Here is a 16,709-nt window from a genome sequence, read left to right on the forward strand (position 1 = left end):
ATACAATAATGCCTGCATTAAGTCTTTGTAGAGCTCTTGTCCTTCAATGATGTCTTCTCAAGCTATCACTTCTTTTTTTTTTCCAGTTTGAAACCATACTTTATTTTTAATGTAGCTAGAAATCCAATAACTATATATTTTTAAGCAGAAAAAAAACTCCTTTACTTTTCCTTCTTATACCATTGTTAGCACAAGAAAAAACACTTCTGGTTTAGAAATGACACTGAGTTTCTATGAAAATGAATGTACTTTGTATTTGTGGAACTTAAGAGCACAGGACACATTTTCAGAAGACCAATTTTACTTTTACCCACTTATGGTAATATCTGCAATGTTAGAATGTACTTAAGTAATATATAATTAAGTAAAAAGTAAATCAAATAAGGAACCCAAAAGGAACTGGTCTTCTTGGGTTTTTCACAGCACACATTAGAAAATTCAAGAGAGAACACACATTACCAACAAAAAAACCACTGACAAGCTCAAACGCAAGTTTATGTGCTGAGTATTTTTAAAGGATTTAAAAAGCATGCTCAGTTAGCATACAGCCTTTTCTCACTTATATTACAGATGCATTTCTATTTGCTTGTGTACAGTAAAGGGTTAGAACCTGAATCAACTTACTTATGACTTCAGAAATGTGCTATTTCAGAAGGATGTTCCTCTTCAGAATTCCCATTCCCTTCTTTCCTATTTTAATTGTGTTTCTTACCACGTTTCACCTTGGTAATTGATGTATGTGTACATCTTCCTAATTCAATTTTAACTTCCTTGGGGCAGGAGTCAATGCCTTGAGCGACTTATTCTCCTCTCATATACTAAGTAAATATTTGCAGATTGAATGTATTTTCAACAACTTCTTTCTGAATTTTGTTGACATTGTCAGTGAAACTTGTAATTAGTAAAGAGTAAACCTTTCAGTATTCTAAGTGGTTAATAATCATATAATTAAAATGATAACATGATAAGTGGTAAACATCTTGAGTTTCAAAGACTTTTGATATATCCGTGTTATCATCGGCAGTATAAATACACATGATTTTAGTATACTAATACTCATCTCACCTCCGTGTCAAATGTTTTTGCTGGTAAAATACGGTTCATAATACCTGCTTCATCTAATGGGGCTGTGATGATGAAAATTTTCAAAGCCCTTTGTAAAGTAAATTGTGTTACAAAAAGATAAGATTGTCAAGCACAAGGTGTTTGAGATCCTATGGTTGTTATAATAAGAGAGAAAAAGAAAAACACACATGCACATCTATCTATAAAGGCTTCAAAAGGCACATGAGAATAATAGTACATGTTTTTAAGTACTTTATTCCTTGTTTTCATTAAATACTTTTTTTTAAAAGGTCTTTGAGACTAATAATGATAATGATGAAGATGATGATACTAATAATAATGATAGCTTCTGCAGCATTTTATAATTTATAAAATTATAATATTATGGTGTTATCTTGGATTTAACAGTTTATTAGGGGAGAGGACCTGCTCTTTATAACCCAAAGTTACTGTTAAAATGAGTCAAAACCAACCACGAAGTCATTTTAATACAAATGGATTTAGTTAACATTACACCCAATATTCTGAAATACATTTACTGATTTTCACAAAACATCTGGAAATTAAAAAAAAAATGCAAGTAAAGTATTTGAGGAAAGAAAGCATTCCATACATTCCCACAAGATGACAATACTTCTATAGTACATTAGTGTTTCTTGGCTGAGCCTTCTGTTTATGATAGTGGGAAGGCAGCTGGGTAGAGAGCAGTTCTGCCTCTGCCTCGCCCATTCCCTCTCTCTTCCCACACTTTGTACCCCCACCATTCTGATTGTTGGGTGTTGGAATCTGCTCTCCTGGAGGTCCCCCAGACCTTCTGCAAGTGTTAGCACTGAGGGTTTTACTTAGCAGATTGACAAGGAGGTAGCCTTCCACATGGCAAGGGGTTTACCAATACTGATTATCATATTGCCAAACAATAGAAGTCATTTAAGGGGAGATGTTTTTGCTAATTTTATGGTTATTGCACATTTTTTCTCAAATGTCTATGTGTTATTATTTTGTGCTTTCATTTGTGCCTAGATAATCCTAAATTGACTGTATTAATATTCAAGAGCATATTAAACTTTCACACTGCCTAATGAATGCAGGCAGCACTGGGAATCCAGAACATTTACTATCCCTTGCACGCCCAACTTCAGTAGTTCCCATGTGTGCCTTTTCTGTGCCATAAAATAAGGTCCAGATCAGAATATAATGGGCACCCTCATTACAGTACTTCCCATACAGTATTCCAATTTTGGTTATATGACTCCCTCCCCCAGTGGATTGTGAGCTTCTTGTGGATAGGGTTGTATCTTGGTTACACTTGTTCTTCCAGGGAAAGGTATCTAATATACAGTAGGAAAGCAATAAGCAAATGTGCATTCATAAAAGGATGTGTTTGGTGGAGAGTCATTTAAAATTCTATAGATTTTGATAATTCATACTGCATTGTGAAGTCTTATTTATTTGAATGCCATTAATTTGAAAGTTAGATGTAATAAAATGTTTTATGTTAAAACCACTCCTCTCAGGATCATAAATACATTCTAAGGAAAATAATATTTTTTGATACGGCTAAATAGACATTATTAACCTTTATAATTTATACAGTACTTAACATAATTACATTTTAATAGAAATACTTTTAGTTGTGCCTTTTGCTAACTTAGATGGGTTAACATCTGTCTCACCTTGCTATTGGATTTAGGAAGTTTTCAATGACAGACTGAAATTCATTCTGGAAGAACCAAAGAACCACAGAAGAAAAATACCAAAGCTAAGTAGGAAAACAGTGGATCAGTGGTTTATAAAAGATGAGAACCAAATAGTATATCCCAAATGAATGAATAAATGAATGACAGTATCTCCAAGAAGACAAAATTTAACATGCATAAAATGTGAACTATTAACATCATGAAATAAGAGGCCAAGAAGCAATGTTATCTATTGGATTTCAGAGAAGAGAGACAAGGTTGTAAGGAAGAGCTCCATGAAGGAAGTGAACCCTAAACTGGGCTTAAGGAAATGAATCAAAGTGAGAAAATAACTTCCTATCTGTATTGTTTCTTTATTGCGGTGGAATGCACAAACTTAGTGGCTCAGAACAGCATACGTTTATTATTATCTGGCCATTTCCACGGGGCAGGATCCAGGACATGCTTAACTGAATCCTCTGCTCAGGGTCTTAAAGGCTGAAATCAAGGTGCTGACTTGGTGGTGTTCTTTCCGGGGCTTGGGGACATCTTTTACGCACACATATTGTTGCTAGAATTCAGTTCCTTGCAGCTGTAGGGTGGAGATCCCTGTTTTCTTGCTGGCTGCCAGCCAGGGTCCTTCCATATTCCTCACCTTGCCGTTCTCCTCCAACATGGCAGCTTCCTTCCTGCAGGCCGCCAGCAAAAGAAGACCCCGCTTCTTCCACCCTCTTTCAAATGATCCACTTGATTCTGTCAGGCCCAATGGGAAAAATCTCCCACTGATTAGAGACCTTCATTATATTTGCAAAATCTCTTTACCTTTGCCATGTATCATAACAGAATCATGGGAGTGAGAGCTTTACACTTTTGCCATGCTCTGTTGACCACAAGCTAATTATAGCTCCTGCCCACACTCAGGGGGACTGTACAAGGATGTAGGTCACGGGGGGTCACCCTACATTCCTGTCTACCACACTGTCTTCTTCTGTAAGAAGAAGACTCTTATTAGAGCATGTTTCAAAAGTGAAGTGTGTATGGGGGGGGTATTTTTTTTTTAAGATTTATAAAAAGTGGGCCCTGGGTGTCACATGCCAGGCTAAGCAAAAGAACTTCTTGAACTTGGAGCTTATACTTAGTTCTACTTGGGGGCACAGCTGTACACAGTTATTAAGGGAATGGAAACCATCCTAGAGTAAGTTATAATTAGAGAAGCCCACATCATCATTTTAAAAGCAAGAGCTTCCTAACATCTCTTACCTGCTGGTCTTTACTCCCTCACATCTGCTTTGACTTGTCAAGATGATCTTTTCAAATGCACATCCAACCCTGCCATTATCCTTCTTAAAATACCTGTGCTGGCTACTAGATGGAACCAAGCTCTCCAACCTCCTAGGAAGGGGCTGTCATGTTGTTCAGCTTAATATCCCACCCAGCACCAGCTTCATGTGCCCTTCATGCACTCTCAGCTGGGGCAGTAGCAGAAGAAGCTCAGAGAGGGGGATGGATTTGAAAGGCATTGAGCAGGTAGAATTACCTGGATGTGTGGGGGTGAGGATGAGCAGCTCCATGCATGCGAAGAGGAGTGCACATGCGGTAGCAAATGTAGGAGAGAAGAAGAGTTAGTTTGATGTCACCCTATAACATCACCACACACCAGCGACTTGTTGCAGGCGTGACCCTCTACTGGGTACTGTTAGATCTGTAAAGAAGGGCCAGGCATGACCTCTGCAGAGAGGAGAATCCATGTGGCATTAGGAAATTATGGATTCACAAGAGAAGAGGGACAACAGAAGGATTCCCACCAGTGGTAGTTTACAGAAGTGGGATAGTGAAGATGTTAGTTCATAGCTGAATGCAGTTTTCTGCATTCCACGAAGTACCCAGTAAAAGCAATGACAGATAAAACATTGCTTTTCATTGTTTTTGAGGCTTAAATGTGTAAACAGTGGATGACATCATTAGGACCTAATTTGGGGCAGCCTAAAGAAAATATCAGGAAGAGAGTTTTCAAAGTTGTTCTGATTATTTCAAATTAACTTTGGCTTTTCAAGTGTCTTTGGTCACTTGACCTTACACAATCTGGTTATGAATCTTGAAGTTCTTTTGTGCTTGTTTTGGACTGTATGGAAGTACATAAGTTTTTCTTCTGCTGCTTTCTATTTCTTCTGAGGGATGCTGGCCCCAAAATGTGCTTTCCTGTCCTGGTCTGCCTTCCTGATATGGGGCATCCTAGGGAGAATGCACAGAATGGGATGCTTGTTTTCTTCTTAACAGAAGATAGATTCTAATCTCCACTTGTCTTTTCTCCTCTGTAACTAAGTGGAATCCACCCTACCAATGCCACATCCATTTCTAGCTCATCTGATTCTTGTGTTCCTCCTGTGGTTGTTTGAATGCTGTCATTGCTTTGGGCCTGCAGGCTAGTGCCAGTGCTGCTGTGGCAGCAGCTTGTGGAGGTCACACAGCTGCTTGCTGTGACTGGGTGTGACTCCCTGCTGGTGCTAACACTGCTTCCCACGAAGTGTGCCCTGCTGGCATGACTCCTCACCAGGGGGCGCCTCTGCCGGTTGCTGTTGCCCTCACTGCATGGGAAATGCATTCTTACTGGGCACACAAGGACACTTGCTGAAAGTCATTTGTACCCCCTTGATTAACTGCTGATGTTCTAGCCCCTGCTTCAAAACCCCTTCACTTTGGGATCGTACCTTTTGGTAGGGAGTTGATAAAGCCCTCACAAAGGGCCAATAGGTGGAAGGAGGCACTGGTCCTATTGTGCTGCTATACCTTCCCTGTTGAAGTCTGAAAACCTCGCACTTCTTCCAGGAACTTGGCTATCTCATGAATTGGACAATAATGTGTCAGGATTTCTCCTCCTCCTCCCTGGGGAACAGGATCCAAGTCCTTTCAGTAGAGGTTATTGGGAGGCTAGTTGTAGGCATACTCTTTGAGTCTAATTTTCTTGGACCTGAAAGTGTCATGGAGGTAGGTGAAAAGCCTCTTAAGTAAGCTTTCATGAGTTCAGGTCTTCCCTTTAGTGACAGGTTATCTGCTCATGTCCTCCAGAAATGGTCCTCTCTCATGGTGGGATCTGTCTTCCTCCTACAATGTCCCAAGTTCTTGGGACCCTGGCACATCCAGTCCTGATCTCTGTGTTAGTGACACTGTGGTAACAATCCGCCAACCCAACACACACACACACACACACCCCAAATCTCAGTAGTTTCACACAATGGAGTTGTATTTGTCACTTGCACAGTCTCCATCCTGGGACTATAGCATCTGAAACACAGGTCTTCTATATTAATTTCCTAAGACTCTCAAACAAGATACCATAAGCCAGATGGGTTTAAAAAATAGAAATATAGGGGCAGCTGGGTGGCTCAGTGGGTTAAAGCCTCTGCCTTCAGCTCGGGTCATGATCCCAGGGTCCTGGGATCGAGCCCCACATCAGGCTCTCTGCTCAGAGGGAAGCCTGCCTCCCCGTCTCTCTCTGCTTGCCTCTCTACCTACTTGTAATCTTTGTCTGTCAAATAAATAAATTTTAAAAAAATCTTAAAAAAATAGAAATATATTCTCTCACCGTTTGGGAGACCAAAAGTCCAAAATCAAGGTGTCAGCAGGGTCATGTTCTGAAGGTTCTAGAGGAGGACGCTTCCTTGCTTCTTTCTAGCTTCTGGTAGTTGCCATCAGTCCTTGGAATCCGTTGGTTTGTAGATGCATCATTTCTATCTCTGCCTCTACCTTCACATGGCCGTCTTCCCCATGTCTCTGTGTCTCAATTTCCTTCTTTTCATAAGAACAGCAGTCCTTAGATTATGGCCCACCCTAATCAGTATGACCTCATATTAAGTTGATTATATCTCCAAAGATCTTATTTCCAAATAAGGTCACACTCACAGGTACCAGATGTTAGGACTTGAACATGTTTTATAAAAGGGATGCAATTCAACCCATAACACTGCAAAGTTGTGGCTGACACAGAAGACATCCCATGGCTTTTAACAATCTCATCTCAGAAGTGATACGTTCTAGTTTTGTTCACAGCCCACTAGCCACAGCATGACTCCAACATAACTGCAAGGGAAGATGGTAAATTCAGGGAAGCACATGGATATTTAGTGAGAATTACTGTCTCAGTCACATCCTTGACCAGCTCTTTTATTCTGATCCCAGAAGACTCTGGAGTACATGAGACTGGATATTTCTGTGTACTGTGAAATATCTGTCAAGGAACACCATATGATCCTGCAAAGCATATTGAAGAAATAGACTTGGAAAACTGAGCAAAGGAAAGAAAGGAAACAGTTTATATAATCTGCAAAACTATCCCATATTTGTTTGGTTCTTTGGTTCATCTTAATCCAGAGAATACAAAATGGTGAGCAACAGGTGTGATCTAGTCCATAGATATTATATGTGTGAACTACACAATGTTTAAGAAATGTAAACAAAGATCTAGATATCTTTCCTTAAATGATTGGAAGATACGACAACATCTGGGCCCATGTTTCCACAGAAAAGCAGTAATAAGGAAAAACCTGCTCATTTTATACAGTCCCATCTTTGCAGTTAACTCTGCTCCCCACCATTCCCTCTGGTATTGCCCACATTGGGGCTCAGTATCAGCTCTTATTTGTCTTTGTGCTTTCACCATTGTTTTCATGTAAGAGAGATTTCCCCCCTTATATTTGCTTCTTTTTGCCTACTTGATTTATCTGATTGACCACTTCAGGCATTTGTGTTTGTGGCTTCAATTTTAAGTAAAACATAAATTTTCATATATCTTATCACATCGGGGTGCTTCTAAGGGTTAAGCAACACCCAAAAGCTTGAACTGTACTTGAACTCATAACTTGGAGGCTGATTCCTGCTTTAGCCATCTGCAGAGGAAACACTCCACCTATGTTTCCTTCACTCTCTCCACTACTGTGGTAACCCAACACTCTGACACTGACCTGTGAGTTTTCCACACCAAGCAATTCTGAGACACTGGCTGGATCTTTTATAGTTCAACTCAACTCAATTCCATTCCATTCTGACACAGTCTACCTAGCGATAACATCAGATCCCACAGGTTACAGGCTCAGTCCCACAAGACTGTCCTATTGGACACACCTCAGATGCCAATCACAAATCCAGATTGTCACCTGTGCTTCTGATCAGTGGGCTGTAAATCAAAGAGATTCCTAACCACCTCTTCCTCAGGTTTAATTTGCTAGAGTGGCTCACAGACAGCAGTTTACTAGATTGCAAGTTATTTTTTTTAATAAAAGGATATAATTTAGGAACAGCCAGACAGAAGAGATGCACAGGGCAAGGTATGGGATGGAGCACAGAGTTTTCATGCTCTTTCTCAGCATGCCATGCTCCCCAAATCTTTACATGTTTACCAACTGCAAGTTCTCTGAACCCCACAGTTGAGGAATTTTTATGGAGGCTTCATTATATAGGCATAGTTGATTAAATCATAGGCCTTCAGTGATTGACTCAATCTCCAGACTTCTCCCCAGAGGTTAAGAAAAGGGGCTGAAAGTTCTAACCTTCTAATCACATGGTTGGTCCCCTTGACAACAAGCCTCCATCCTTAGGTTACCTAGCGGTTTTCCAAAAATTACCTTAGTAACATAAATGCAGTTGTAAAGAGAGGGTCTTTTTATGAATAGCAAGACACCCATTCTACCTTTATGTCTCTGAAACACTTCAGGAACCAAGGACAAAAGATCGACTACAGTAACAAAAGATGCCCCTATGGATTTTATATAGGAAATCACAAGAGTTTTAGGAGCTGTGTATCTGTTTGATTTGTTTGATCAAATCTGACTTGAGACCAAATATGCATTCCTTACTATAAATCAGAGTATCACACCATCTGCAATAATTGTGACTTAAGATGAATGATTGACAAAAGCCTGGAAATACCTGTGATGGGGATAGGTGTATAAATGTTTGCAGTGAAATACTTGCAATTGGGATGGCTGCATAAATTTGAATCTAATTAACGTAATGCATATTGACTGAAGTAAATCCTTATTGATACAGCTTTTTCTGCCTTTTCTCCCCTTTATAGACCATTGGAACGATCCAGTGAAGATGTGGATATAATCTTCACAAGGCTGAAAGAAGTTAAAGCTTTTGAGAAATTTCACCCAAATCTCCTTCATCAGATTTGTTTATGTGGTTATTATGAGAATCTGGAAAAAGGAATAACATGTAAGAAATGCAACTCCAGGGGTGTATTTTCACGTATGGTTTGTGATCATTTGTAGTTATCCCATGGGGATAGATAGTACATGGAGTATTTACGTGCCAAATGTTTGAGCTTCAACCAAAAGTATTAGGTTGACATTTCCCTTACTTTGTTTATTCAGTTCCATGTAGGCTATTTCCTTGACTTTGTTCACAGCAAGTAAATGTTCTTCCAGGATAGCCTGGAAGATGGAACTGGAAGGATGTACTGATTCATATATTCAGCTAAATCCTTAGAAACTCAAAAAGTTATTTTCTTTACCCCAAGGAATATGTGAATTTGTAGGATGTTAAATAAAGATAAAGGACTCTTTTTTTTTTTAAAGATTTTATTTATTTATTTGACAGAGAGAGATCACAAGTAGACGGAGAGGCAGGCAGAGAGAGAGAGAGAGGGAAGCAGGCTCCCCGCTGAGCAGAGAGCCCGATGCGGGACTCGATCCCAGGACCCTGAGATCATGACCTGAGCCGAAGGCAGCAGCTCAACCCACTGAGCCACCCAGGCACCCTGATAAAGGACTCTTAATGAATGTTAATAGTAATGTCTTGAATTAACCTGAGTGATATTTATTTCAGGTGGGAATAAAGGGCAGGGAAAGAAAACAAGAGGGTGGCAGCTGCATTACCAAAAAAATTATTTTCTTATTAAAAAATAATGCTTTTCCATCTGTTGGGAAACTTTTATGATGCAGTAACAGAAAGCTCCCATCTAACTGGCTTGATATCTATTACTTCTAAAAGGAGGGAAAAGTCTATTACTCATATTCAAGAAGTCTTGAGATAGAATGGCTTCAGAGTTCTTAATTAAATGACTTGAAGACATTACCAAGATCACATTTCTCTCCATTTTGTTTTTGTATATGTTTTGCTATGCATCCTCAGGTCTTGGCTTTTGCTCTCAGACTTGACCCAAGTGATTCTAAGACAGGTATAGCAATTAGAGGCATTACATGTGTTGGGAGGGGAAAATTCCCACCTACCCCTCATGGTTCTTTTGACTGAACTAATAAACTGACATAAGACAGATTAATGGGAGAAAAAATATCAAATTAAATTTCATACATTATGGTGGCCTCATACTTACGGGACCTAAGAAGTGACCAAGACAGGCTATATATGCTTTTTAGATAAATAAACAGTAAGTTTGTGGAAAACCAACAAGACAAAGAAACTTAGACTTAGGTACTAAGTAGTGAAGAAATAAGCAGAGTTTGCTTATATAGCTTCTCAGTCCTGAATTCTCTATGTCTTGTGATAATGATATCTACGTCTTGGTGCAGCAAGCGTTCCTTTCGCATGGGAGACTTACTTCCTGTTTCCTAGGGGTCAGAGAGGAGAGTCAGAGTGTCCTTGCACTGGCTGTTTCTCAAGTAACTTTGATTCAAAATGATCAATATGCCACTTTGGAATATTTTGGAGTAATCTACCCTGAGCCCCATCACATGACAATACAAAGCTATCCTGCTGAAGGTCTATTTCTTCTTGTGTCTGTTTTCAGAAGTCTCCCAGTAGACTTCCTGTTTCATTGGCCAGAATTACATGCTTACATGCTTACAATGACCAGTGGTCATATGGTAAAACCAGCTTATATTTGGTATATTTACCTTACTGTTTCTTTTTCAGTATTTCGCCAGGGTGATATTGGAACAAACTGGTATGCTGTCCTGGCAGGGTCTTTGGATGTCAAAGTGTCTGAAACCAGCAGTCACCAGGTAAGATACCGTTGTTTTCTTTTCTTTTTTTAAGTAGGATTTATAGGAAGGGGTTTGACAAGTGTTTGTTGAATTCTTTTATTAAGTTCTTCAACAAACATACATACTGCATGTCTTCCGTGGTTTGAGTATGGTGACAGGTGTTGGAACATGAAGTGCAAGAACACGATGCCTGCCTTCCAGGAGCTTGCTATCTATTGGGAAATGCAAACGACTCAATTGCAATGTGATAAATTCTGTCATATAAATTGAAATGTGAGCAGAGGGGACAGAGAATCAAGTTTTTCTAGGTTTCTCCTCAGATCCTTCCTCCATCTGGTATCCTCACTTCTCTTTGTTGTAGACGTGGTCCCCTCGTCAGCCTTGTAGGCTCTGCAGTGCAACAGGGGAAATGCAGTTGATGCAATCCCTGTAAATCTCTCTCTCTCTCTCTCACTGTTTCTCTGCCTCATCTTATCAAATGTGGAAGGGCCAATAATATATTTTCTTTCTAAAGTGTGGAACGTGCTTGCTTGATCTTCATTAGTAACCTCTGAGGAGCTTAACATCCTAGTAGATAGAACTCATTTTGTCTCCTTTCCCCCAACAACATTTGTGAATATTTAAAATTGGACCTAGACTCCCCTTTCACATCTGCAGTGACCCTTGCTCATCCTTATTTCATGAGGTCCAAACGTACAGAACTTTCCTGTTTGGAGCCAAGAACCTTGAATCTCAAAAGGACAGCCCCTAAACACCACCTTCCAGCCTCAGTAAGAAAATGGCCCAAGTTTTCTTTCTGTGTATTCAGGGTTCATATAAAACTACAGGAAGAGAATTGGTGAACTGTAATGTCATAAAGAATTATCAAGAGAAATTTTTGAATCAGTTAGAGGGACAAATATCCTTCAGTCAAATACCATGTTTAAGACAGTGCTTCTGAGCCTTTTTCATATGTAACACACTTCAAATGTGAGAAACATTTATGATGCCCTAAATTTGAGATTTAAATTTTATAGGAACATATGTGCATATTGGAGTTATGGGCAACCAACCACCAAAAAATGGAAAAGTATCCTAAAGACTGTTGGTAAAGTGGGCATTTGGAATTTGGACTATAGTTGCCAATGCTATTCCCATTGTTATGGATGGTTAAGAGTCTCAGGCCAGTACCCAAGTCCTGCTTAACCCATAGATACTTTTTCTGTGAATCACTGCATAGAAAGTTCCATTAAAAAACTGCCTGGGACCTGTGCCTTTCAACCTTGTTGGGACTACCCACCTTTCCCTCTCTCACAGAGTCAGTTTTCTCCTGGAGTTCAGAGGGTCAAGGTGAGAGGTGAGTTTTTTATTCTCGTAAGATGCTTCAGTTTCTTAATGGAACTGAGACCAAGCAAGCATTTCTGGATATCTGTCATGTGCAGGGTGGTGTTCTAAGCACTTAATAGGTATTTATTTCCTCCTTTATTCCTCACAACACCCTATAGTTCCTATTACTGTTCTTGTTTTCCAGAGAAGGAAGTGAGGCCCTGACTTGTTAAACAACTTGCCCCAGGTAACAGCCTAGAAATTAGGGGAACCAAGATTCAAACCCAGGAAGTCAGTCACCTGAACACAGTCTCTTAGGCACTGCTCTGTGCTTTTGACTCAAAAGAAATGTGATGATTCCTGCATCTTCCCTCGCCCTGCTGTTCGTCACCTTTTCAGATTTCCCCTTGTCTCTTATCTCTGCACACCTTCCACCTACAGACTGCTGGCTTGGTGGGGACCCTCAGGCTCCTTGCTCAGAGCTGTTCCTGATGCTCACTGTGATGAGGGCTCACCTTGTGGAGGTGTGGAAGGGACAGGGCCTACTAGAGGATGGTTCTCCTCACTCCCCTGGGTAGTCCCGAATGGGTGATGATGGAGAAAGGGGAGGAACTGAAAAGAGAAGGTGAGGAAAGAGAGGAAAGGGGAGCAAGATGAGAATTAAGGAGGAGAAAGGTGAGAAGGGAAGGAAAACACAGGGAGGAAAGAGAAGAGGAAGAAGAAGAAAGGCAGAGGAGATGTACCTAAGGAATGATAAATAACATCAGCAGGGATGTGCTGAGACATCAAATGTTCAAAGCTGGCATGAGATTGTAATGGTATTAAAATTGGATTTGGCCGGGGGCTCCTGGAATATTTCCCTGGACCAGTTCTCTCTCAGCATGGGGTTCTCGCAAAGAATAGCTGAGTAACACTTTGTTTTTTACCTGTGGGGTTTTTAAAATCTTAACAAACCTTTCACTTCAACTGTAGTTTTGACCTTAAACACATGCTGAGAACTTTCCTAAGCTGGGCTTGGTCTTGTCTTAAGTTGTTAAGAGTTTTAACTTTATACCAAAGCTGCCTTACTGCCTCCTCTGTGTATGTCACCGCACATTGTCCAACGAGGGTTTTCTGGACTAATTTCCATCATTAAGCTATATAGAAGAGAAAGCTCATTGACTTCTACATCCTCCAACCCTCCAGAGAGGAGTCGGAGAAACACGGAGGGCCCAGGCTTCCAGCCAGCTCAGACAGTCACCTGCATGACATGGTTGCCACCCCTTGGGAGGAAGAAGCTAAAGAGAATGAGTAAGATGGCTGAATCTCCTCCCGTGGCAAGTTGTTTGACAGTGAGAAACAAAAAAGCCATTTCCCCCTATGCTGGCCTTGTAATGGGCTCTGGATCTCTGCCTACTAGTGATGTGGCCAAATCAGGGTGATGAGTTAGCCTATAAGAACAGTACAGTCTCTAAGTCAGAGTTCTCCAGAGAAATGGAACAGATAGAAGATGGGTGGATAGATAGATATATAGATAGATATTTATCTTAAGGAGTTGACTTACATGATTGTGGGGACTGGTAAGTTTGAAATCTGTATGGTAAGCCAGCAGGGTGAAGATCAGGCAAAACCTGATGCTGCAGTCTTGAGTCTGAAAGTTGGAAACCTAGGCAGAATTCCTGTGTCACAGTCTGAAAGCAGAACTCCATCTTCTTTGGGAAACCTCAAGGGAAACATGTTTGCTCTTAAGTCCTTCAACTGATTGGATGAAACCAGCCCATATTATAGAGGATAATCTGCTTTGATTAAAGTCTACTGATTGTTAATGTTAAACATTATCTTTAGATTACAATAAAATGTAGGCTAATGTTTGACTGAACAACTGGTAAAGTTAACTTAACCCTGGTTAAGTCAAGCTGACACATAAAATTAACCATCAGCTACCCCAATGGGGAGTGAAATGAGCTTGGGCCATGGGAGAAGCAAGGGAAGACCTAAAATTGCTACCCCTAGAGACCAGAAACAACTTTGCTAAGTGCCTTCAGTGTAGCTTACTTGCTAGGGGTTCTGTGTGCATCATCTTTCAGCATTCATGCTCTGTTTTACAGCTGGGATTGAAAACAAGGCTCAGTGACATTAGGTATAAATTTCCCTGGGCCACACAAACGTACATGGCCAAATGAAGATTTGAATTCAGGTCTGACAAACTCCAAATTTCATGTTCTTCCTGTTGCTCACACAGGAAAAAGGGTAAGCAGGGCAGGAAAAGAAAAAGAAGAAAAGTTAAAGAGACTAAGAGTGGATTAAAGAAAGAGAAAAGAGGTAACAGCACAGAAGAGTGAAATCTTTAAAAGTGAGTAGTAGGGCTGTTGCTAGCCTGCCCCTCCATTTTCATTCAAGTTTCTCCCTGACCTGTGTGCCTTTCTTCTCATCTGAGAGTCAGAAGTCAGAGATGGTAGTGATAAATTCCAAAAATTATCTCTGAGTCTCAGAGATACCCTTTAACCCTTCAGTAGGATGTTAGCTCGGCGGGAATGGTGGGATAAGAGCAGACATAGATCGTGGTAATAGAGCGTCCCTACAGGTTTGTGAAAAGCACTTTTCATTAATTATTTCATTGGCTGCTCAACTACAGGGCCCTTCCCCCTTTAGTGCTATCATTAGTGTCATTTTACAAGGGCGATGCTAAATAAAGACCACACAGCCATTAGGTATCAGAGCCAGTTCTTTGTGGTTGTGGGGCTCAAGTCCTTGACCATTACAGTTGTACAGGTGCCACCCAGAAGTAATAATGAATGTGAAGTGAAGCTTTTCCCCTGTAGCTCCCTCAACCATCCACCTGATTCCAGCTTAGAGCTCCACACGTCTCACCTCCAAGTCCATCTTGCAGACGTTTGCTCCACCTAAGACAAGCTCTGCTGGGACGTGGGGCTCTCTTTACACCACCTTTTAGATCATCAGTTAAATGAGTGTGGCCCATCTCTTCAAAAAGGTTTCTAGGTTACAGGGTGGGATAGGTACGTAGGGATGCTAAGGGAGGGAGATTGAGGCCCTGTGTACAAGGTGGAGGTGACAGGATTAGAGTTTGTGTTGATGGGATGTATGGGGCCTGAAGGAAAGTGAGGATTCTGACTCAGAGGAAGGGGTAGGTGGTGATGCCAGTAATTGAAATAAGGAGCACACAAGAAAGACACCCTTCACAGATTCTGAAATAGTATGTTTATGTCATACATTTATTAGGCATTATTGATCTGATGGAATTTTTTTCTGAAGAAAATCACCCGATTTCTTTTATATGGTGATAGGAAGATAAAACCACATAAATTTGAAGAATACAACGAGCATAAATATTTTATTTGGCTCATAACTTTCTATTACCTTTCTGCCTGCTTTAAGATAATACTTTTTCTGGGGCGCCTGGGTGGCTCAATGGGTTAAAGCCTCTGCCTTTGGCTCAGGTCACGATCCCAGGGTCCTGGGATCAAGCCCCGCATCGGGCTCTCTGCTCAGCAGGGAGCCTGCTTCCTCCTCTCTCTCTCTGCCTGCTTCTCTGCCTACTTGTGATCTCTGTCTGTCAAATAAATAAATAAAATCTTTAAAAAAAAAAAAAAGATAATACTTTTTCTCCTTTTTCATCATTCCCTTATACTTTTTTGCACACTAGGTTAAAAAAACACAGCTTCTTGCCTTCCCTATAGTTGGTTTGCCAGATTCTTCTTGAGTTCTTTGGACTCCAGGTTGAGAGTCACTCACACTTCCTTCTCATTGGTGGCATGCTAGGAGTATGGTGGAAGTAACTCTCTTCATTTAGAAAGCATTTCACTTACATTGTTTTGTTTGAGCCACCCTAGCAGGCAGGCCCAGCTGGATTGTATCTTGCTCAAGTCTCAGATGAATGAGTGGTCAGCTCAAGATGACACAGTGGTGACCCACAGAGCTAGAAATCACCATGACTTCGTTACCCAATCCATGCCCTGCTCTTGCCATCCTTACCTTTAGCCGGCATGTGTGGCCATTTGCCTGGGTGTCTGCAAGGGGTCTTCAGTGGGCATTCGCTCCCGAGAGTCTCTAGTGTCCGTGGGTGGTGGTGGTGGTGGATAGATCCTTCTTTGTCCCCTTGGATGACTGGTGCCTAAGATTCTGACAAAGAGCTACTGATTCCACATTTGGGAAAAGTATTAAAATACAAACACTCCACTTAGTGGTAATATAAACTTCAGGCCCTTTCCTGGGAGGGGAGGATAAAGACAAAAAGCCATTGGACTGTGAGGAGCGAGGATGGCTCACCTCCCAGTTTCGCCTGGAGTTGTCCACCCAGTCAGTTTAGAAACCACAAGTCTGCCAACTGGGGAGGCGTAACCTAGCAGACAGACTCTGTATCTCCCTGTGGGTCTGCTCCTGACTCAGGACACATCAGACAGTGGTATAAAATCCTACTGAGTGCTGGTTGGAACCAACTTCTCTCCCTCTCACACACTCCTTTCCCAGCAGAGCCCCAAGCCAACACTGTTCTGCTTCCCTTCGGGTGTGTCCCCCCAGTCTGAGGCTTCAAGCCGGACTGGAGGGGAAAGACAAAAGCCTCTGGATGAAGAAAGAGGTAAAGGGCCCTACTTCTCAGAGACCTTCCCTGAGGGGCTGATGCTACATTGCTTTCATTTCTTTTGCTATGGCCTTGAAACTGTTTGTGCTGAGGACTTTGGGAAAAACAGACTATTCTATTTCTGTTATTTTGATGAACTTT

The 16,709-nt window shown here is 41.0% G+C and overlaps 1 protein-coding gene across 3 annotated transcripts in view; it reads left to right on the forward strand.

Moving 5' to 3' along the window:
* Positions 1-16,709, forward strand: part of RAPGEF4 (Rap guanine nucleotide exchange factor 4) — a 291,866-nt gene that overhangs the window by 46,720 nt on the left and 228,437 nt on the right. For all 3 annotated transcript variants that reach the window (XM_047722178.1, XM_047722177.1, XM_047722176.1), the window contains 2 exons: positions 8,812-8,954; positions 10,614-10,702. In XM_047722178.1, the coding sequence (XP_047578134.1) occupies positions 8,812-8,954; positions 10,614-10,702 (232 nt within the window). The remainder of the gene's footprint in view (positions 1-8,811; positions 8,955-10,613; positions 10,703-16,709) is intronic.

Source organism: Lutra lutra, chromosome 3 (assembly GCF_902655055.1).
Source record: "Lutra lutra chromosome 3, mLutLut1.2, whole genome shotgun sequence".
Classification (NCBI taxonomy): Eukaryota; Metazoa; Chordata; class Mammalia; order Carnivora; family Mustelidae; genus Lutra; species Lutra lutra.